Source organism: Hyposmocoma kahamanoa, unplaced genomic scaffold (assembly GCF_003589595.1).
Source record: "Hyposmocoma kahamanoa isolate Upper Pololo Valley unplaced genomic scaffold, ASM358959v1 101, whole genome shotgun sequence".
Classification (NCBI taxonomy): domain Eukaryota; kingdom Metazoa; phylum Arthropoda; class Insecta; order Lepidoptera; family Cosmopterigidae; genus Hyposmocoma; species Hyposmocoma kahamanoa.
Window position 1 is genome coordinate 3,251,004 of NW_020653333.1, and position 24,007 is coordinate 3,275,010.

At 36.1% G+C, this 24,007-nt stretch overlaps 2 protein-coding genes across 2 annotated transcripts in view; one reads left to right on the forward strand and one right to left on the reverse strand.

Moving 5' to 3' along the window:
• Window positions 1-7,880: 7,880 nt before the first annotated feature.
• The window catches only part of LOC113230410 (transient receptor potential channel pyrexia-like), a 59,063-nt gene continuing 42,936 nt past the window's right edge, over window positions 7,881-24,007 (reverse strand). The window contains exons 5-11 of the mRNA XM_026464326.1: window positions 13,670-13,851; window positions 13,181-13,362; window positions 12,455-12,683; window positions 12,069-12,227; window positions 9,484-10,599; window positions 9,013-9,273; window positions 7,881-8,753 (exon numbers count right to left, since the gene is read on the reverse strand). Of these exons, the coding sequence (XP_026320111.1) occupies window positions 7,881-8,753; window positions 9,013-9,273; window positions 9,484-10,599; window positions 12,069-12,227; window positions 12,455-12,683; window positions 13,181-13,362; window positions 13,670-13,851 (3,002 nt within the window). The remainder of the gene's footprint in view (window positions 8,754-9,012; window positions 9,274-9,483; window positions 10,600-12,068; window positions 12,228-12,454; window positions 12,684-13,180; window positions 13,363-13,669; window positions 13,852-24,007) is intronic.
• Window positions 14,544-23,919, forward strand: LOC113230711 (dynein light chain roadblock-type 2-like). Its single transcript, XM_026464764.1, has 4 exons — window positions 14,544-14,624; window positions 16,641-16,719; window positions 22,917-23,017; window positions 23,701-23,919. Exons 1-4 carry the CDS (start codon window positions 14,601-14,603, stop codon window positions 23,803-23,805), a joined length of 309 nt encoding a protein of 102 aa, XP_026320549.1. The 5' UTR covers window positions 14,544-14,600; the 3' UTR covers window positions 23,806-23,919.

The window sequence follows — 24,007 nt, forward strand, 5'->3', positions numbered from 1 at the left end:
TAATTTAATAGTTTTTGTTACACTTTATATAACTAATAAACGATTTTTTTGATTGTATGATTTTGTTTTTTTTTTTGTTATATTGATCGATATATAATAAGAAACCATTTCCTAGATGGGTTTGTAATGATGATTTTTCTTATCAGAATACAAAGATTTTTTTTAATAAACACCTCATCTGTGTTGTCGATGTAGCGTAGTGTCTGAGTAAAATAATGTCGAAGTAACATATTGTTGGAGTAACGTAATATCTGAGTAAAATCATGTCGATGTAACATGTCGTCGGAGTAGCATAGTGTCTGACTAAAATAATGTAGAAGTAACATGTTATCGGAGTCGCGTGTGTTGAAGTTCAGTTTTAGAGTCCACTATGCACTATGGACTGTCAAGTTATTACCTACCAGAATTGAAAACAATAACGTATGTACCACCATCTTGAGATATTTTTATATTATATTGTAAAAAAGCTGTAAATTTAATACGAACAGTTGTAATGAATTTTTGAAATGCTCTAAAGGATTCGGTAAGTCAGCGAAACCATTATATACTCGGGCAAGTCGTGTATGTTACTAGAAAACGTTGTGTTGATTGATTACACAGTTGTTATTTAAAAATATTTGGTGTCAAAAAAGCAAGTCAATATAGAATAATAATGAATAATATGCCTAATTAAGTGTCAAGAGAAATAGTGTACAAGTTAAACGTGATCCAAATTTTAATATTGATATACGGTTTCAATTTTGAGAAAAATTACACTTTGTGTTGGATTCTGCGTTCGGAATATGCCACCGCTGTCAGGTTTACGCATTTCGGATTTTTTTCCATTACGTCTGAAATTTATTAGGAAGATTTTTTTGTTATAATATCAAGTGACGGGACGAACAAGTTGTGCGCCTGAAGGTAAGCTACACTGCAAGCCTGTCCATAACAGTTGCAGTGCCACTCAGAGCTTTAAGTCGCAAAGATCTGAGGCGCACTGCCATTGTTGCGCCTGAGACATAAGTTGACAAGTCCCATGTGCCTGTAATTTCACCAGCACCCTTACCCTTCAAAACCGGAACACAGTAATGCTGACATTACTGCTTGGCGGCAGAAATAGGTAAGGTGGCAGTACCTGACTGGACGAACTCTTTCACAAGGAGCTAGCTCTACTGCTACTAAATGCTTTCCAGCTAGCTTTTAGCTATATTATACACACTTTTTTTTGTAGATTGTTGTTTTCATAAATAACGGAGCTTAGTGCATGGACACAGAAAATTGCGGCTTTGGAGAAATGCCGCTATGATATTGAAGTGTTGTGTCTTCACTAAACATCAGTGAAACACAGCGAGTGTATGGAACGCCGCATCTAGTACGCTAGTACGCATAGATATCGTTGCGCGAGCCTAATGGATACCCTAATGGATACTTTAGTGGCAAGTGTCTTAAACTTACTTAGATATGACTGTTTCTTTTTAAATTTTCTTCGTAATATACTAGGTCTTGTGATAGAGATTTTTCTTATTTATTTTATTAGAAAAGCAGTGCGCATTTGACTTTTGTCTACTTGAAGGAAAGTGACGATGAGCTCGATGATGGATGGAAGTTTTTGCAATACGTACCTAATATCCTCTTGTTTTCATAATTTGAAAATGGTAATGAATAGGTACATATCATTAGCACAAGGCAGCAAATACTTATACACAATACATTGTTAAGACAGGTGGTATTTTGTTTCGAGTTTTCGCAGTAATTTGAATGCAATGCATTTTAAAACATTTTGCTAAATATTCTTCAACGTCGAAAGGTATTTCATATGTCGCATGACATGCTTCTAGCTAAAGTGGATCACTATGTTCATATCCTTTAGACACTTTGTCCAGATGTCGCCGTATCATCTGACACTACGATACAGGATATTATTGAGTTACATTTTCCAGAGTTATAATCTCGAGGTGCGAATACAACCGACGATTTTTCTACGCCGACGCTGTCCATGAATTTGACCGGCGTTAAATCGGCTAGGCGCAAATTTGTTTTTCATCTCACTTGCTCGCAAATAGTATGTTTGCATGGTGGCCAACTTGACTATGATGCACCAAATAAATTCCTCGGGGCTTTTTTCTTCACATTACAGTCATGGTCGGTAAGTAGTTTTTTAATTTGTAGCACGACATTCCTTACTTAGGTAAGGTTCAAGTTCATGACGAAAAATTTATATAAAAAAAAAACGAAAATATCATTGACTTACAAATAAATGGACGACGGGTCTAATACAAAAACCACGAAAAAAATGTCCCAAGTCAACCTATTCGAAATTTAAATTGTAATGTCATCGCAGTATCGCGCTGTCAGTAGAACAAATAAAGACTAAAGTGGAGTTTGGCGCTCTGTATACGATTTTAGCGCCTTACAAGTGCGGACACTTTTTAGCGCGGACCCGACGTCCATATAATTGTAAGTCAATGGAAAATATTTATAATTTTGATTTCGCTATGATTTCGTTCTGATAGAAGTACAATTTTTTTAAGAACTAAATAGGAAGTAAATAGTACAATTTATGTAAATTTTTTTGTACTAAATTTGTCAGGATTCCTTAAGAAGCACACGACACTCTAAAATCGCACAATCTTAGCTTTATATCCCAGATACTAACCAGCAGATCGAGCTGGATTTCCTTTTGCTTTAGAGTATTATTAAGGTCCAAATTTTTGCAATAATAAGTTTTTAAAGTTACGTTAGGCGCACTATAAGTTTCCGAAATGAATAAGAAAAAAATACTATGAATGGTCAGAAATGAATTTATTGTTTCTCAAAATATTCTCCGTTAGCGTTAATGCACTTTTTCATACGAACGAACCAATTTTGAAAACATTTATGCTACTCCTATGTGGCAATCTCTGAAACATAATTTTCATACTCTTCGACAGCCATTTCAGGGGATGAAAATCATTGGCCGCGTAACTGGTTCTTAATTTTTGGGAATAAATAAAAGTCACAAGGTGCCAGGTCGGAACTGTACGCGGGATGGCTCATAAGGTCAACGTTGTTCACCTTCAAAAAATATTTTGTCTGTCTGGCCGTGTGAGAACTGGCATTATGGTGGTGCAAGATGATATGGCGTTTACGGTTATTTTTACGGAGTTTGTTGATAACTTCCAGCAAATAAATGGTCGTGTGCCAATTACTATTCACTGTAAAACTATTCTCCAAAGCAACAATAGCCACGTGTCCAGTTTTATTTAAAAAAAAAGAAGCAATCATCCGCTTAGAGGCACTTTGCACGCGCACCACTTTGGTTGGTTCTCCGCTCATCTTGAAAGCCCCATACGCTCGATTGCTGCTTTGTTTTAGGATCGTAACTATAAATCCATATTTCATCACCTGTTACTATGTCCCACACCAAATTTGACACCCCTTCGTTGAATCTGGTAAGCATGGCATTGCACCAAATGACGCGATCCGTTTTTTAAGCCTCAGTCAAATTGTGCGGGATCCACCGAGAGCACAGCTTTTTCACACCCAAGTGTTTGTGTAGTATTAACTGTATTTGACTCATGCCTATGCTTAAAGATACCCGAATCTCATAGTATGTCACATGCCCTGTCTGTTTTGATCATATGGTGCACAGCATCGATGTTTTTGTTGTTCACAGCAGTGGACGGGCGACCATCACGAAATTCGTCACTGATATTCACACGACCGCGTTTGAATTCTGCAAACCAGCTCATCATGCGTGGTGCTTCACCGTTTGAAGCAGTTTGAAACCGAGCGAAGCTCTGAGCTGGCTGAGCTGAGCTGTTACATTACACTTAAAGTCGTAGAAAATCTTATTACGAAATTTTTTACGAGTTAAATCCATGGTGATGTAGACAACCAATTTCTAAAATGACGCCACAATGTAAAGACAAGTGACAGTCAGATGAAACAAACTGTATTCTACAGCCAAAGAGTTCCATTTTCAAATGTTGTAATTACTTTTTAAATATTGCTTATGTAAGTGGCTAGTTTCGGAAACTTATAGTGTGCCCTATGTGTTAAATTAAAACTGGTAATCTGAGGTACACCTGCCATATTGACTGTCAATACGGCGGGTGTACCTTTGATAATGCTATAAATAGTACAATTTAGGTACATTTTTTCATTGACCTAACTTGTCAGGATCCGTTAAGGTACACCCGCCATTCTGACTCTCACTGTGTTGTGAACCATATTTTCATACAAGAAATAAACATTGCATTTATTTCCTCGCAAATGTGATGAAAAACATTGTATGTATCACAGACGGTGAAAAAAAAAAAACAAAAACTCGAGTTATATACTTAGACTATGGATACTAAAGGATATGTTACGTTGACATATATAAATTAGACGTTATATGTATATGATGCATATCGACGTCGAAAACATAAACATGTCATTGTCTTTGTTTAACTACTACGTGCCGTCTTAAGCCAAAAGAGATAGCATTACATTGGTCTGTGTCAAACTGTCAAACTTAAATGCCAACCGTGTCCATTTCGCAGTACATGAGGTACATGGTACCGTTGTCAAAGGGAAGTACATCAAATGTCAAAACAAATGTTTTTCCAAATGTACTATTACATTATTCGCATGTATTATAATTAAATTGGACAAAACTATTGACAGTGAGAATAATTAGGTATGAATAAAAATGCGACGCTGCAGTATTAAGAGATGTGGCTTTAGAAAAAGTGCAAATCAATCGACTGTTACATTGCACAAGCATATGTTTTTTATTGTCTATAAATCATACAATAGCCCAAATATTTCATGTAATTAGACTTATTTAAGTAGTCTATTTATAAATATTGCCAAATTTTGCTTTGGTTACTTTAGATCGCCAGTTTGTTTGTATATTTTGATGATTGTTGTTAACGATTATTTTGAGTGAGTTGATCTTGTAAGCATACATATTATTGATATTCTGTTATTAAAACAATGCACTACGAGGTTTTTATTGTTTTATTATTATTATTATTATTTTTATTATTCCAAGTTTTCCAACAAATGAAAAAAGGAAGAAAGAATGGTTGGAAATCATAGGATTGCCGAATATAAACGTTGGATCAAAGAACATTTCATTTGTTCGCTTCATTTTGAAGAGTCAAATTTTAACAGAACTTTGAATGTAACTAGATTACATGACATTCTATTCCATCATTAGGTCTATTGGTAAATAATTATATGTTCAATGTAGATTAAACAAAACTCATTTACTAGTTATTCTCAGTTCTTGAAAACAAAATTATCCACTCGTTTCTGTTTTTCCCAATGCCAACTGTAACTATTAAAAATGACTATTTTTTTAAAGCCTGCAATACAATGACATGTTAGTCCAACGTTGCCGGGTAAAGGCCAATACCAACGTATAGACAGCCTATTTGCCTTGCCTTGCCATCGTTCGGTTTAATAATAATATACCACTCGTGATTAAATGATTAGACTTATGTTTGTTAGGCATACTTTGGTTACAGTAAACTAAAGAAACAAAAAAAAAGCAGTTTCAACATTCAAGCCATACATTTGCATGTTGATAATGACTTATCGATAGGTTATGGTACAACACTAAAGGAATCCGCCATTTGTAACTTTCAAATTTTGGTTATAAGCATGTTGATTGTGTAGTTAGGGCAGCTCCTTTCTTTTATTTTTTTTCCATTCTCTAAGGTTATAAGCTAAAGCCCTCAATCGAATTAGTAATTTCTTATTTACCGTCGTCCTTAATACACAATCGGACTTAGTGCACAAGGGACATCCGAAGTGGGTCCGAGGTTTCAAGATTTGTATACTATTAGATTTGTATTTGTATATTATCTCGGATTCGGAAAGAATACCAATCGGATGCAATGCGAAAACGCGCTATAACAGGGAAGAACTGATTACTTTTAAACAGCTGAATAGATAGATTTTAGAACTTGCAACCGTTCCGAAATATCGGGAAAATAAAAAGAAGTCATACCGTGGTAAGAAGCCTAAAATTAGTGATAATCATTTAGCTGAATAGATGTTCATCAATTATAAATAAGAAACATCCTGATTATACTTCAGATTAAAAAAAATTGGAGCTACGTTGCCACAGACAGGCACAGAGAAAGCCTTCAAACTAAACACTACTCTTTTTGCGTTGGGGGCATTGACTTACAATTATATGGACGTCGGGTCAGCGCTGAAAAGTGTCCGAACTTATAGGGCGTTAAAATCGTATACAGAGCATCATTCACGCTTGCATGTTCGACTGACAGCGAAGCAAGCAAAATTAGACAGTACTGCGATGACATTACAATTTAAATTCAACGTTTTAGCTTTTTCATATTCCTTTACATATCGCCACGTTTAAATAGGTTGACTTGAGACATTTTTTTCGTGGTTTTTGTATTAGACCCGTCGTCCATTTATTTGTAAGTCAATGGTTGGGAGTAAAAAAAGACAAAAGGTATCCATATTGCCAATAAACAAAAAAGTCTTTAGTGATTAGTAATATTGTAATTATATATGAACAGTATTTTATGCAATCGTTGCATAATAAGGGTTCTTAAAATTGAGTACCGTGTTTAGGACACGAGGCTTTGTCGAGTGGCTTGAGTAATAGGTAAGAGATTTTAAGACCTGATTATGTAATGATTGCATAAAATATCTTTTCTAAGAGTAAATAAAATAATGAATAAGAACGAATATTTACTCGGCAAAGCCTCGTGGCCTAAACACGGTACTCGACTTTCTCATTATGAAACAATTGCATAAAATTACTATAAATAGATCGCTCTAAACGGTACCGAACTAATAACTCTGTGCCGCGTGGGAGTCAGTGCGAAGGACGTTTGAACTTCCGTTATTACCAAATACAGATCTAGAAATTGTCAGATAGTAAAACTAAAACTTTAAAGTTGGTAAATTTTAAATTGGTAAATTTATTATGTTTTATAAAAAGTCATGGAACAACAGTTGTTGTTTATAAGATGTTAGTAATGTAGTCCAGAGAGGTTATTAGCATTTAAAAAAAAACATTTATATTTTTTTTCGCAATGAAGGCTTGTGAGACTAATTGTCTCAATTCTGCTAGTATCCATTTCCTGCTAGTTTCATAAACATCATGGACGGAGTGTAAACAGAACATTTGTTCGGTGACTCCGTAAAGGATGGACAACAGACTCAGAGGGAGCATCGGAGAAAAAAATTACAAAAACGTTAATCACCTATCACTATTTTTTTAAATATTCGTTTAACACCAAATGAATTTTATAACAATAAAATAACTAAAACCGACTATAAATTCTTTAATAAATATTTAACAAATATCTAACATTTGTGGCGTAAAAAATTAAAAAAACCAATGCATACTTTACGTCCTTTTATTTTTTCCATCCTCTGAGTTTACGTCGGACATGGGACCGTCTTGTTCTGCTTTTTGTAAAAAAGTATATTTTTATTATCTATGGCCATATCACTTATAAATATGTAACAGACTTACAATTAATATAAATTTTATAAATGGTTACAAGATAAAAATTAATTACGTACTATTTTACAATAATATATTAAAGTTTTGTTTGAGCTTTTTTACATTTTGTTTGAATCATAGGTACTATGTTTTAATGAAATAATTAGAGGCTTTAATATATTTTAGGCCTAATAATTGGGAATCAAATAGCATGTTACACTTATACAACCAATGTTACTGATTATTGACTTCTCAAGTTCCGCCTTGTTGCACACTTCAGACGGCAGATTTTTTTTACTATTAAAATTCTCCAAAACTGTGCTTATTCATTGTCATAAATATCAAAGTGACGAATAGGCATTTCGATCAAGTGTCTTTTTCGCGATTTGATTACCTGTTGGTAATTATCAAATTTATTTCTATTAAAATTAAATTTATTCTATTGTTTCGTAGCACCAATTTTACTTTCCAATCTACTTAAAAGTTGCTTAATAACTTCAATGTCCAAAGACATTTGATCTATTTTAACATTCAACTGCTGAATATCTGATTTTGACTCTTTTACATTCTCCATCATATAATTTTTCATTTCTTCCATATCATCATCTAAATCACTCAAATGCTTTATTATTCTTTCCTGTCTTACTATTTTGACAGGCCTATCTACTTCAGAAGGTTCCAGCTGCTTCTTGTCTTTTTCTACTTTTCTGTTCATAATAGCTTCATACATTTCATCTAATTTAGTTCTAAATCTTTGTAAACCCAATTCATCATCCATTTGCTTCTTTTGTGTTAAGGCTTTATTTAGAATGGCGTCTCGTAACCTCGAAGGCAATAATTTGTAATGCCGCCATCTGGGTTTTCCAGGATAAAGAATTAAAATCCCAACCACGTTTCTTTTATTCTTTATACTACGATTGACTTTTCTTGGTAAAATAGTAGTAAATATTTTGTTATAGACTAGAGTGTCTAAAGTGCCTAAAAACTCGACTTGTTTAGCCAATCTTCTGATATTACCAAGAACCTCCAAATCATTAATGTCATTAACAGCTACACCAACCATTAAATTCATTAAAACAATTGCAGCAAGGATCAGAAATACGACAAATATAAATCTAACGATTACTAAAGAAGCGGCCAAGTCCTTAGAATGTTCCTCGTCGAATAAAGCAACGTAGTCGAACTCTGAAGTCATCATGACCATGGTTTTTACCAATGCAGCCCAGGGGCCTTCGAAGGGTATCTTTGATTTAAATTGTATCATAAAAGAGAGGGAGAAACCGATTACTAAAAATGCAAATGTTGCGAGAATCTGAAACCAAAAACAAATTATGTAACATCATCTTTGGCGACACTGTGTAATGGTTCAGTATTGCAGCATACGATCTTGGAACTTCAAGACAGAAATGCCAAGAAAATGTTACGAATATTTAGTATTTATTGTATTACACTTTTACATTTACATAAATATGCAACATGAGCACAGGATTTTATTATTAATCCCATAGGCTAAAAACATTATATGAATTACATACCAAGATTTTCTATCCAGATTATATCATACAACTTACCTTCACAACATTAGAAGCGACCTTGCCAAACATGAGTACATAGTATCCCCAATTTGGGAATCTAGACAATAAGAACATTAACTCCACCCAGGATAGCAGCAAAGCCAATGTGGCCACATGTCGAGACCAATCCCCCTCGGACCAAGAGCTTATGATGACTGCAGGCGGTAAGATGGCGGCTAGGCCGATGGAACCGAATTTGGTCCACGTTTCCATTTGGAGGAAGTACCGACTGCTTTTAATGTTCATGTAGAGAAGTTCCTGGTGACAAAATAGTCAAATTATGTTAAGGCTAAAGTAACTACACAACTCTTCAAATGACCAATTTCCAAGTGTAGTAGAACACATAATGTCATTCATTTACTTGGGCAGTTATAAAGGGGAAACCTATAGATGCAGCAGTAGAATATACTTTTGCGGCAGCTGATTTAAGTATTTGCTAAACGTAATTTTTTGACTGTAAGGTCTTACCTGTAAAAGCAATAAGGTTATTGAAATGTAGACAATATATACCCAAATAAATGGACTCAGCCACATTGGTGGTTTATCCGCCGTGTCTTTATAGAAAAATACGGACACACTAAAAATGGTCAATGACATCACGAATAACGCGTACATTGCTATTATTGTATAGAAAAATGGCAGCAAGGCCTTCCATTTTAGGTAAAGAAAACTCTCCACCAATGGATGCACTAGCAATCTCTTTTGTCCATATCTATTACCCGTCTTTATCAATGCCTGTATCACTTTCATCTGATCTGTTTCACACACACTAGGCATTAGTATTCTATAGTCCACTGATATCTCACAATTTGGATCTTGCACATTCAAATTATTTGTCGAAATGTAAGAATCAAAAACTTCTTCCAAAAAATCTGCTGGTTTCGATAAATTATTTATTATTAAATCTATTGCAGTCTTTCTGAATTTCTTAGGACCATCAGTATAGCCTGATAAATCTGCTCCTTCTCTTAGGAGTAAGCTTATGACATCTCTGCTACCATGATGTCCGGCTGAATGTAGAGGAAACCAACCCATGCTGTTGACTTCATGTATTATTGTCTTATCAAAAGATAGTAATATTTTTGCTATTTCGACATGGTTTTTGACTGCAGCAATATGCAAAGGTGTTGACGACTTATGTGGACTACATGTAGTCCTTAATCTGATATCAGCATTTTTGGACAATAATAACTCTACGCAATCGGCATGATTGTTTGATACGGCGAAATGTATGGGACCAAAACCTCTTCTATCTGCAGCTGTTAAAGTATTTAATAATGCATCTGTAATAGCTTCGTCATATTCAAGTAAATATTTTAGTATTTCTGAATGGCCATATTCAGCGGCTGCGTGTAAAACATTTATGTCTCCTGGCAGAGTAATTTTCAGTTTAGCTCCTTCAGCAAGTAAAGCTTGAACACAGTCCAAATGTCCATTAAATATGGCTTTAAACAGAGGTGTTTCACCTTCGTCGTTTTGGCAGTCAATGAAATTTGATTGTTTGGCTACACTGAGAATTTCGTTCAAGACGTCAATATTGCCTAGTGCTGCAGCAGTATGTACCGGTGTTTCTCCGTTATTTGCCTGGAAGATAAGTTAATATTACGTTTATTATTTAAAGACATTTAAGTTTTTCTTCGAGTTACAAACACTGAAGCAAATTAACGATTAAGAGGCTGTGATAAATTGTTAAATACTTGGGGCGCACTATAACTTTCCGGAATGAATAAAAAAATATACCATAAATGATCAGAAATTAAATTATTGTTTTTCAAAATATTCTCCGTTAGCGTTAATGCATTTTCTCATACGAATGAACCAATTTTGAAAACATTTATGCCACTCCTGTGTGACAATCTCTGAAACATATTTTTAATTACTTCGACAGCTTCTTCAGGTGATGAAAATCGTTGATCGCGTAACTGGTTCTTCATTTTTGGAAATAAATAAAATTCACAAGGTGCCAGGTAGGGACTTTACGCGGGATGGCTCAAAATGTCAACGTTGTTCACCTTCAAAAATTCATTTGTCTGTCTGGCCGTGTGAGAACTGGCATTATCGTGGTGCGTAGTGTTATTTTTACGGAGTTTGTCAATAACTTCCGACAAACAAATGGTCGTGTACCAATCATTATTCACGGTACAATGATTCTCCAAAGCAACAGTAGCCACGTGTCCAGTTCAATTAAAAAAAGAAGCAGTCATACGCCTAGAGGCACTTTACACGCGCGCCACTTTGGGTGGTTTCGGCTCATCTCGAAAGATTCATACGTTCGATTGCTTCTTTGTTTTGGGATCGTAACTATAAATCCATGTTTCGTCACCTGTTACTATGTCCCACACCAAATTTGACACCCATTCGTTGAGTCTGGTAAGCATGGCATTGCACCAAGTGACGCGATCCGTTTTTTGAGCCTCAGTCAAATTGCGTGGGATCCACCGAAGGCACAGTTTTTACACACACAAATGTTGCCTATGCCTCAAGACGCTCGAATCTCATGGTATGTCACATGCCTGTCTGTTTTGATCATACGGCACACAGCATCGATGTTTTTGTTGTTCACAGCAGTGGACGGGCGACCATCACGAAATTCGTCACTGATATTCACACGACTACTTTTAAATTCTGCAAACCAGCTATAAATAGTCGTTGCGATAAATAGGCGATGACGCCAAAAGCAGTTTGAAGACGAGCGAAGCTCCACTGAGCTATTAAATTGCACTTGAAGTCGTAGAAAATCATACTATGAAAATTTTAACGAGTTAATTCCATGGTGATGTAGACAACCAATTTCTAAAATGACGCCGCATTGTAAAAACAAGTGACAGTCAAATGAAACAAACTGTATTCTACAGCTTGGAACTCCATTTTCAAATATTGTAATTACTTTTTAAATATTGTTTATGCAAGTGGCCATTTCCGGAAACTTATAGCGCGCCCTATGTATGTATTTCTGTATATATTTTGTTCTATACATTTTACTTTATTTTCATTCTATATATAATAATAATACTTTATTCATAGTATGGGACCATAATTTGAAGGTTATTTACTTTTAAAGTAACATCGGCGCCAGCTTCTAAAGCAATACAGACACCAGGCACCCACGCTGCGGCAACTGCCACCTGCAGAACAGTGCGACCGTCACCATCTTTAACGTCGACCATGGCTGCTAGAGGGTCTGCGTCGTTGATCCCGTGGTTCGCCATCATCTGCAAGTTTGTAATTTCGTTTCAAATCTTTGCCTTATTTTATTATGTTATTATTGACTTGACTTCATTTATTGACAATTCAAGTAAAACTTTGGATATTTTACATCAGTTTCATAAACGAAAGTTTTTGGGGATACCTGAAAATATTTTAAACCAAAAACAGCATTGAAAAATTGCAGAAACACAATTTTCGACACACCTTACGGTAATTAAATATTAATACTTGCCTGTAAAGGTTCTTCCAATTTATTCAATACACAGACATGCAATGGGGTTTGACCAGCTTTGTTCAGACAAGCGATCGAGGCACCAGCGTTGAGTAGTTCAGTAATAGTATCAAGAGTGTCCAGTGCAACTGCCGTGTGCAGAGGAGTGTCCAGATTGTTTATGCCCCCAGCCTTCATTGTATTAAATTGCCCTCCAGCTTTGAGCAACATTTTTATTACTTCTGTGAAACTGAAGAGAAGGGATTGTTAACATTTGCTACCGGTTCTCGCTAGGACACCAACGTTTCTAAATTGGTAGGTGCTGATTTAGTTTGAGATGACGTATATATCTAAGTTGACTTGGATTTTTAATATCTTAAGTACAAGAAGGTATTGGTATGATTTTGGATTAAGTACTGATGACAGATCTTTGTCAGGAACGGAAAAAATAATAGCTTCGGAGAAAATGTAACAGGAATTTGTTCTACTTTGAATGGTTTGTTCTGTAGGTACCTATAATTGATTTATATTCTATTATGAAATGACTGGTTAAACTGAGTTCGAATCACGATAGGTGTACTACAAGGATCTGTATTTAAGCCCTTCCTTTTTTATCGGTTTTTACCGAAAATTAAAGGCAAATTATCTGGAAATAGTACTTTTTATAGTACTTTTCCACAACAGTGTCATATTATGTAATGTTGAGGAAACAGAAACTAAAGTCAATTCAGCATTTTTCCTACTTACTTGTCTACGTTAATAGTTTCAGAGTAATAATAGGCGAAGCCAGCTACGTCCAATGGAGTGCGACCTGCGACGTCGGCAATGTTCGGGTCTGCTCCAGCAGCCAATAGCAGTCTAGTGCAGTGACGTCGTGCGCACGCGCTTGCCACGTGAAGAGGCGTCCAGCCCGGTTGTATGAGGGGAAACTAGATAAGAAAAGAAGGTTTCAATACAAAGTTGAAAGCATAGTACCAGACCATTATAACAATGACCTGGTTTCTATTATAAGTTCCAGATGTTATAATACCCACTGTTATTTCTAAATTAATATATGTGTCAGTGCATCAGAATGCATAGAACTGACACCTAGTTTTCCTAATCGGATCTTTTAAAACTGCCGTGTCAGTGAGTTAAAAATATATTGGAGTTCTATAAATAAATAACATCTGACATAAATATCCAACAACACTTTACATAAGTTTGAAAATTTCAAGTGGTAAAAGTGAATCTTACACTGCCAGTAATGTCTTTGCAATTATGGTCAATATTGTCCTTCCAGGTTTTTGGCAGCAGAGTCTTAACTTCCCCAAGGTCACAGCGAATATTCGCCAGATCTCTGGTTTTTGGGCAGAGCTTCTTCACGTCTTCCTCAGCCTCTGATGACATGCTGTCGTTTTCCACGCGAGTTTGCATGTCTGAAACAGGTATTGAGAGAATTATTAGAATCCTACAATGAGCAAAATTGGTTTGCTCTTGGAATGACTGCAGATCATGAAAATATAATAAATCAAACTCGGGTCTCTGGTTATGAAAAAGAACACTCTATATCGTTTGTGTTGAAATAAGAGGCTAAGGGACAAACTCCCACGTTTGGCAGCAATTCCTCAAAATGAAAGTTAATCCGCATGCTAGGCGTGGCGATTATGGCACGTTCTTCTTCTTGTACTTTTAGTGCCATGGTTGCTAAAAGCAAGAAATGCTGATATTGGTTCTAAAACTAAATTAGCACTCAGGCGCACGACTTGTTCGTCCCGTCACTTGATGTTATATAAAAAAAACAAAAATTTTGGTTATGATGGTATTGTATGTAGTAGCAGTATAGCTCCTTGTTATAATATACTATAGTTTGTGGTTGTCTATGTGTGTATGCATGGTACCCGCGATTCAGGGTTTCCCTACGCGACTTGAGTGTGTACGTTATAATTAATTGATTAAAATTATAATTATAGGCACTCTTCTAAGCATTCTTTTCGTTTCGACAATGTTTACACGGCCATGTGCTTCACGTTAAAAAAGTTCTTTAACAAAAAGTTGAAACAAACCTTTGACATGCTAGAATGTCAAATTGTGAAATATATTTAATGCACAAAACGCGGCGTTTGGACCAGTTTTATCGACTCCCGTAATTTTCCCGAGTTTATTTGAATATTTTTACATTTTAATCATGGAAATTGCACTCAAATTCATGGTAAGTTCGGTTATATATTGTAAAATACTTTTCAGAAGTTTCATTTCTTTCGACCAGTTGAGGTGCACGACATAACCATCACTTTCCTGTATTACATTTTATATGCCATCGATACGAAGAAGAACCAGCTAGTATCAGATTTTCGTGCATTGATTTTATGTTGGTAAAGTAGATTTTCGATTATTCTCCCTGCTAACTAAAATGCAGCTAAGTGACAAACTTATTTTTTGAAATATCATAAAAAACCGTAACCCAGTTTTAGAATATTCAAATTATTTAATGATATTTCAGTTATGCGTCGTTAAGGTAAGTTCGGATAAGTCGAAGACGTTAACTAAATTTAACTGTTTAAAAGGGAATTTTGTGCTTTATCTTTTGCTATTTAAAACGGATATTTGACCAGTTGTCACTTAGCCATATTTTAGTTAGTAGACGACAATGTTTTCCGCGCCTTGGAACAGGCTTATGTTCAGAAGTTAAAAAATAAAAGCAAAGCGTTACTATGTTTATGAGATACTTTGTGTAATCAAACTAGGGACTCTTATCATAGCTTTTCTAATCGGTCGTTTATGTTTCCTCATCAATCCACTTATACGTCTCATGGCTGGACACGGGTCTACTCTCAGGCGAGTGGTTAGGCCATAGTCCGCCACGCTGGCCTAATGCGGGATAGGGTTTGTAGGGTAAATTTTGCTTTTATATAGCTATTGTCGTGAAATTTGGTGTGAAATGTATATGGTTTGATAATAGAAAATCCAAAATGTTTATTTTTGCAAAGTTTTATGAAAATATAATGAAAATAATAATAATAAATTTATTTCTCTTTACAAATTTTGGTTACAATTGTTGGCATGCTATCATATCTTATTTTCTAAAGTGATTGAATTTGTAGGAGACTGGAATCTAAACTAGATCAGAGATCTGTGTGTTAGGCTTCCAGGCTCCCCACTTCGAACTTAATGCCATTTGAATTTACACCAATTTTAATAGAGATGTAATGTAACAAAACGTTCGTTAAAAGCTCCAGCATCAAAATATTCGATGCCAAAATCATTTTGAGGGTAGCTAACAACATTTCGTTTCGAGTTGTGGATTGTTGAAGACATTCTTCAAGTGCAGTTATTTTGCACGATTTAACTTTTATTTTTTTAGTAGAAGTAGAGCTCCTCGCGATAGAGTTCTTCCAGGCAAGTACTACCACCTTATCAATTTCTAATAATAATAACAATTTTAATAGTTACGTTAGAATCAAAATATAACAAACATAGTCAGAGATATTAATATTCTGTTTGTAAGAGGCTGGTACCTAAAGTAAGCAGAAGCTTGTAATATAGGAAACCAGGTCCCTCACATCGGATATAGATTCTTTAATAAAACATTGGAGAAGTTAATGAACAAAAATACAAATTAATTAATAGGTTAAAGTAAGTCAGTAACTCACTTTTATATAAATTAGAAAAATTAAGATAATGAATACAAAACAAAAATTAACTAAAAACATTTCTGCCTCCAAGCAGTAATTAATGTAAGCATCAGAATAGAATAAAACAGAGTAGACATTATTGCGAAGCCACAACATACAGAAAAAAAAGAATTGAAAGCACTTAGACAAACAAACCAAAATAAAAATAATTTATTACTACGTTCCGGTTAGGAAAGGTACGGGTGCTGGTGAAATTGCAAGCTCATGGGACTTGTCGAACTTATGTCTCAGAGTGACAGTGGCAGTAGGCACTCCTAAGATCTTTGCGATTAAGAGTTCTAAGTGGCACTGCAACTGTTATTTACAGGCGTGTCGCTTACCATCAGGCGCACGACTTGTTCTACCCGTCACTTTAAGAATTTTTATATCTTATTTCGTTTTGGAAATATAAAATCGAACAACGGTCGATTTGATATCAACAACGAAGAACAAGGAACGAAATTTACAATGTCCTGAGAATAAGCAGTCTTGCACATAGGTCTTTGTTTTACGGATGAGTCGTCATGTAAAAAAATGACTGTATTATTTTACAGGGCCCTAACGTGACCGAAACTATGCATCGTATCAATGAGAACGGTAACGTTGTTGGAACAATCATAGTTAACGTGGAAGGTATTCCTCTTTTGTATATTATATATAAACCAGATTTTAGATGTACAACCAGATATACAAACCATAATATATGTGTTGCAAAAACGAGCGATTCGTTCTGTGCACCGTGTAGGTTCTCGGGTTTCTTTCCAAGAAAAGTTTAAGGAGACTGGTATGATGACTGTGGTATCATAACAGTATATTTACCCAAATATTTTGTATGCGCGTAAAAATATACATAATTTCGTTAAGAAAGAAGATATCCATAATATTAACCTTAGAACTAAATCCAAACTCATGGTATCACGATTTGGTCTAACTAAGGTAAACGATTCTTTTCTGGGGGAAATGTATACGTTTTTATAATAAGATTTCGGAGCATATGTTAAATTATCATTTCCTAAGTTTAAAACTTGCATTAAAAGTATTTTAATTGAAAAGTCATATTACAAAATTGCAGACTACGTGTTATATAAAAATGTATGGAAAGACAACGTGAGCCTTGATTTCACACAAATATGATTAAAAATGTATTCTATAGCATTTAAGTTTGTTTGAAAAGTGCAATCCCTAGAGTTTCTTGGTAGTACTTCTCAGGGAAGTCCGCACAGTGAACGAGCAGTAACTTAAAAAAATTACCTTTTTAAGTGTAAAAATTTTACCTATTGAATAAATGGTTATTTGACTTTGTACATTCTCTGTAGTGTAGTATCATAAAACAAGTAGTGTAGCTCCATACAAATGTAGCAGCGCTGCTTGTATGTGTGCAAGTTCGCCGCGCCCCTGTACGGGCGCACACATTCGCATAATCTCGTAATGCACTCGAGTTGCACAGCAAGGGTTGTCACATGCGCTTCTCTTTATATGAAGTATTCGCTCAGTTGTTGAAAAATAACACCAAAACAGAGACATATTTATTGTTATGTTTATTTCATAATCATACTCCCATAATACCATAAAATATCAATAAGTAAATACGGCATTTAACAAAGGCTATTTCAATATAGCCCGATAATACTATGATGAGTTGTGAAAGTAAAAAACCATTTATTCCATAGATAAAATAAATTTACACTTGAAAACGTAATTTTTTTAACAAAGAGGAACAAGCAAGATACTCAAGGAGTTGCTCTTTTCAAATAAAGGTACCTAAATGTGGAATACACTTTTAATCAAGTTTGTGGAGCCTGTGGTCTTTTCCACAAATCTTTATTTAACACCTATTCTCCAAGTTCGTAATATGACTTTAACATTAAAATACTTTTAATTATGAATTAAACATAAGAAATTATTAAATATAATTTCAAATTATGTTTAAGTTTTAATATGACAACCCTATCTATACTTAGGGCAACGTCTACACCTTGCCTAATTGTAAATGCCTACGCATTTACGCGCCGAATAGAGAGCACAGACTACTTAATAGTTACTACGTAACAGATACATCACTCTCATACAAAATCGAAAATACTCACGCTACAATAGCCTACTACAACTGATTAATGAAACCAGGCGCTCACTACGAGACTAAAGTAACCTAAGCACACGCTCATAGAGCGTTGCATTCTATTGCAAGGGTTGTACAAGGATTGTAATGTAAATGAAAGACTTGTCAGAGCGCTTGCACTGTCGGCGACACATTCAGCGGTAGGCACTTATCGCGTAACCTCGAGCGATTGGCGGGGCCCTGATGGGAGTTCCACTACTTGACTATGTTTACAGCTCGTACATATATAGGTATGGACGTCACCTTAAATCTATATTTTAATTCAAAATAATTATTTAATCTCGTATGCCACCTTTGCAAAATCATTTTTAACTTTATCGTTGCGTCTTTACTCGTCTTATTTGTACCACATTATTACTTTGCATTATAATATAAGCATTTACGTTTATTTCTAAGTCATTACTCTAACTGCGTCATCGTGTTTTTTATCGTCATAGTATTGTGTCGTAACAACTAATGTGAACTCACCTAATGGATGGTTAAAAAAATCGAAACGCCGCCATTACCTCCATAGACAACTACATACATAACTGAAATTACCTTACCTCCAAGTTTGGAGGTCGAGTATGTGATCGCAACATACATTACTCTAAAATACAAGGTAGTAAAAAAGTTGCCCGTCTTCAAGATTTTTTCTTTAGGTATCGCTTTTTATTACATGTTTCATGTTTTGACGTCCACTGCCGAATATAGGCCTCTACCAAAGATTGCCAGACTAGCCGATCGGACGCGACGTGCATTCATCGGTTACCCGCCGCCCTTACCAGGTCATCCGTTCATTTTGTAGGGGGCCGTCCCACTTATCGCCTTCCGGTTCGTGGTCTCCATTCAAAAACCTTTCTGCCCCAACGGCCGTCAGTTCTACGACCTATGTCCCCTGCCCATTGCCACTTCAACTTGCTGATCCTTGGAGTTATGTCGGTGACTTTCGTTCTTCTTCGGATCTCTTCATTTATGATTTGATCACTTAGAGAAATGCTGAGCTTTGCCCGCTCCATAGCTCGTTGAGCGACTTTGAGCTTTTTTATGAGGGCCATAGTAAGTGACGTCTCCGAGCCGTAGGTAGGGTCGTTCGACAGTCGAATCCCACCCGGAGATTAGAACCCCCCGGGTGCCAGAGCTTCCACGACGTTCGTCAGCGCCGCGGTTGCTACTGGTACCGGCGGTATCCGCCGGGCACTTGGGGATAATTTTCTGTGTTATTTATATATTTGGGGGGTTTAGGCCATTTACCCGACACGCTGGTCCATTGCGTGTTGGCGGGTCGCCAGAGCCTCGTCGGTAGGCGCAGGGTGTACCGCGTGTAGGTGAGGTTGACTATTGGGCACAGTAGGTGCCGTGTGGCGCCCCTTAAACCCCCCACTTGCATTAAGAACTGTTAAAACATAAATTAAAGAAAAATAAAACTCCTAAACACTTGTTATGCTTTTTGTATTTACAACGGTATGCGCTCTGGTTTTAAAACGGCGTTTTGTTAACTCCGGGTTTAAATCTGGTTAAAACCCATTAATGCCCGAAATCGAGGGCATAAATTATTTATTACTAAGTATTTGTCATAAATCGAGTTTTGTTCAAGTTTAATGATATTATTCGATTTGTATTTCTATTGAATTGATTCGATAGAAAATAGCATTGAAATAAATCGATAGTTCGGTTAAAATCCGGGTGGGTTGATATGGTTTTAACCCACTGTCCATTTGTGCTCAAATCCCTTTACTGACTGGGAAAAGAGCTAATGATCTTTAATCAGCTGGACAAATATTCATACTACTAAGAACTATACCAATTAAACCACGCATTAAATAGAGTAAAGCCGCTTTGGGATTATAAACAGACTCACACCCAAGTTAAGTAACATGGCGTCGAGAGTTATAAATAAAAGAAGTTGTGATTGTTATTGCAAGTTAAAATGATCAAGTAAATACACTCCTGGACACATAATTCGAGCCACCTTGAATTTTTATCCTTAAAGGGCTAGAACACAAAAAAGTAGTTATTGTCGAAGAAAAAGTTTTCTCCGGTTTTTTAAATTCAATTTTTCAATAAGAGCTTTAGGAAATGACGTTTAGTAGGTATACCAGTTTCAAAGTTGCATAATAGTTCTTGATCAATCAAGCATTGTTACATACAAGTTACGGGCATTTAATATAGAAAATGTAAGGTGGCTCGAATTACGTGTCCGGGAGTATATTTTCGCTAATACCTTGTTTCCTCAAATATTTCAAAAGTTACTTGTTTCACAAATTACTAGCATTAAATTGAAAGTATAACAGTTAATTCTAGATCCAGTCAGACTTAAGTCTTGGCTTAAGTCTAGACGACTCTCCAGGGGTTGACGTCAGAAGTAACAGACGGAATTCAAAGTAAGATAAATTGTTATCGTCTGATAGAAAAAGTTTATAAACAAGGGATTTCACATTTAATGAGATACTTAGTCTTAGTCTTTTGAACAAAAATGTGGGCATTGTTTTAAAAGAAACTTTGTGAATACAGTACAAATAGTGTGAGGAAAAAAGAGAGTGTGCTATGGAATTCTAACGAAATCATGCCGCCGTCTCTTTGCTATCATCTGGGGACGAGACGTAGGCTAGGGTTCCACCCCTATATTGTGGATGTACCTAATGGCAGTACCTAAAGTCGGTAGACTAGGTCGCAGTCGACTCGCTGTTAATACCGAGTTGCCTCACACAGTTACACACAGCGACTATAAGCAGCGATACTCTTACAAAGACTCGGACTCGTTCTAACCTGGGGGTCTATTCCCATTCTCCGACCGACATACGTCCGAAACAATTACTATCGTATAAGTAAAAGACCTCGACCAAAGTAAAAGGCGCATGATGCAAATGAAGCTTCATACTTGACATTGTGTTTTGATTTGGCGAGTGTTACTTATTTGATAGTAATTGTTGTTGTAAAAACTGTTGTTGTCCCCATTGTAAAGAACAGGACGGGTGATGTCTCTAGTATTAGCAATTATAGACCTATATCCCTGGCTACTATAGTGGGAAAAGTACTGGACAGTGTGCTTGAGGCAAAGGATAGCAGCTTCTGTTGAAACTCCCGGTCGGAACCCAAATTGAGCGTCATGCAATTTCAAGTGCTTCCTTAATTGCTTGTCAAGCAAACTGTCCAGTATTATACCTCTAGGAAAACTCCTGTTTATGCTTGCTTCCTCGACCTATCCAAAGCTTTTGATCTTGTATCATATGATAGGCTGTGGAGTAAGCTACAGGATGAAACTGATCTACCAGGTGACATAGTTAGTATTTTTAAGTTTTGGTACAATAATCAGCGCAACTATGTTAGATGGGCGGGCGCGAAGTCGGGCATGTATGGGTTGGAGTGTGGCGTGAGACAGGGGGGATTGAGCTCGCCAAGTCTCTTCAACATATACATGAACGGTTTAATTGTTGAACTCTGCAACACCAGAATCGGATGCTCGTTGGATGGAAAGATTGTGAATAATATCAGTTACGCGGATGATATGGTGTTGCTGAGTCCTTCAATAAGCGCGCTAAGAAAACTAGTTGCAATATGTGAGCGCTATGCTGAGATCCATGGCTTACGGTACAATGCGATTAAGAGTGAGTTGCTTGTGTTCAAAGCGGGTAGCAATGGCTTTAATAACGTCCCTGAAGTTAAGCTGTGTGGCACTTCTCTTAAAAGGGTTACTAAATTTAAGTACCTTGGGCATTGGGTCAGTGAGTCCTTGGAGGATAACACTGACATTGAGAGAGAGCGTAGGGCAATAGCAGTCCGGGGTAATATGTTGGCCCGTAGGTTTGCAAGGTGTACGGACAACGTAAAGGTATCTCTTTTTAAAGCTTACTGCCAGACCTTTTATACCTGCAGCCTATGGGTCAACTACACTCAGAAAGCTATCAACTCTCTAAGAGTTGTATATAACAATATATTCCGGATGTTGTTGCGGCTGCCGCGATTCTGTAGCGCGTCAGGAATGTTCGCCGATGCCCATGTAGACGGATTTGCCGCCATAATGAGAAAAAGAGCGGCATCCTTGATGCGCAGAGTTCGTGGCAGCGGTAATAGCATTGTGGGTATTGTTGCTGGCAGGGTCCAGGGTTCATTTTTTGAACACTGGACAAAATTACGTGTATGTCCTAAACCCAGCACGTATTTATGAATTTGTATCTTCTAACACTAGTATGTAAGTTTTTGTTTGTTATACTAACCAATATGGATGAAATCTGAATTAAAGTATTTGAATTGAATTGAATTGAATTGAATTATTCCGGACGGACGTCTGACGGAGGACGGCCTTTATATACATACAGATTTATCATAATATGTTAAACTATCCAAGAATCGTAAAAATTCTCTTTCGTGCTGTTCTTTCCTAACGTTATTCTTCAAGGATTTTATCGATTACCTGCGAGACAGGCTTTGCCTAGTGCAGAATCGTAGGCAATTCTCTGTACGCGATGTACGTTGCAATTGAACACAACTGTGTTTCCTGGTTCTATGTCATAATTTAATTTGTAATGTACACAATCTCATTGTATTTAAACAAATGTATTTCTTAAGTGTTAATGGAATGTGGGGTATCTCACGATGACTGGTCGGTTCAGCAAATCAAGGTTCAAGTTGACGCCTGCACTCGTGCTCATCAAGGATTCTTTTGTTGAACCAACCAGTTTGTGAACCACGTAGGTTTTATCTTTAGATTAATTTGTTACTCTCATTGAAGGGTTCCCGGAGACGACGACTCTGGATAGCTTGACGGCAGCCACATACTCAACACACATGAGGAACCTGTCCCATCATGCTAGTAATGCTCTCAAAGAAATTGTAAGTTAAAAAAAAATTCAGTTGCAAGTTTTTAGTTAGAATATAATACACACTCCCAGACACGATACGAGCCATCTTGTATTTTTATTTTAAAGGATTAGAATACAAAAATATTGCTATCATCGGATAAAAATTTCTCCGGTTTATGAAATAAAAATTTTTAATTAGGATTTATGGAAAGGAAGTTTTAAATATCACTTACATAATTGCATAATGTTTTTGATTAATCAAACATTGTTTAATCTTAGGGCATTTAGACTGAAAATGCAAAGTAACTCGAATTGTGTCCGGAAGTATAACATCGCACAAATATCTCATGTATTCAAATTTAAACTTAATTTCAGAAACTTTAATGAAGAAAATTAAATTTTTCCTATAGTGGCGGTTCTGGTTTCCAAGTGCGATTTAATTATTAATACATTTAATAAAAAATAAATTTAATAGTAGCAGTAGAGCTCCTTGTAAAAGAGTTAGTCCAAGAAAATACCTTACCTATTTCAGCCACCGTTTACCTTTACAAGAATTTCTATTCTACATAATGATCTCTATTGCAGTAATGCTTACATTACTCATCTTGGCGGCAGAAATAGATACGGTGGCAGTACTTCCCTTAACGAACTCTTTCACAAAGAGATCTACTGCTTTTGATTTACCAATAATGAACGAACATTTTACAATTTTAGGATATTTTGGATGAGCTGTTGGTACTACGTCTGGTCTCCAAGAAGACCGAAGCCGTAGTAGCTCCGGACAAGGAATTCCATCTCATTGTAGTTATGAGAAAATAATATGTTACAGGTAGGTATGGAAGAAATTGATTGGGTAACGAGTACTAAGCGTTGTATGCTTGCTCTCTTGTAAGAACTATTTTGAAGGTGTCGAAGATAGAATAATAAATTTTACCTTATTGTGTCTATTGACAAGGTTTTTATTCGTGCACCCTATTGTAAACATACCTTGAATTATGTTGCTGTTAGATTCATAGGCCTG

Coding starts and splice junctions, on each gene's coding strand:
- LOC113230711 (XM_026464764.1), top strand. CDS start 14,601: ATGGAAATTGCACTCAAATTCATG. Junction 14,625..16,640: donor AAATTGCACTCAAATTCATG/GTAAGTTCGGTT, acceptor ATTATTTTACAG/GGCCCTAACGTGACCGAAAC. Junction 23,018..23,700: donor GTAATGCTCTCAAAGAAATT/GTAAGTTAAAAA, acceptor TTACAATTTTAG/GATATTTTGGATGAGCTGTT.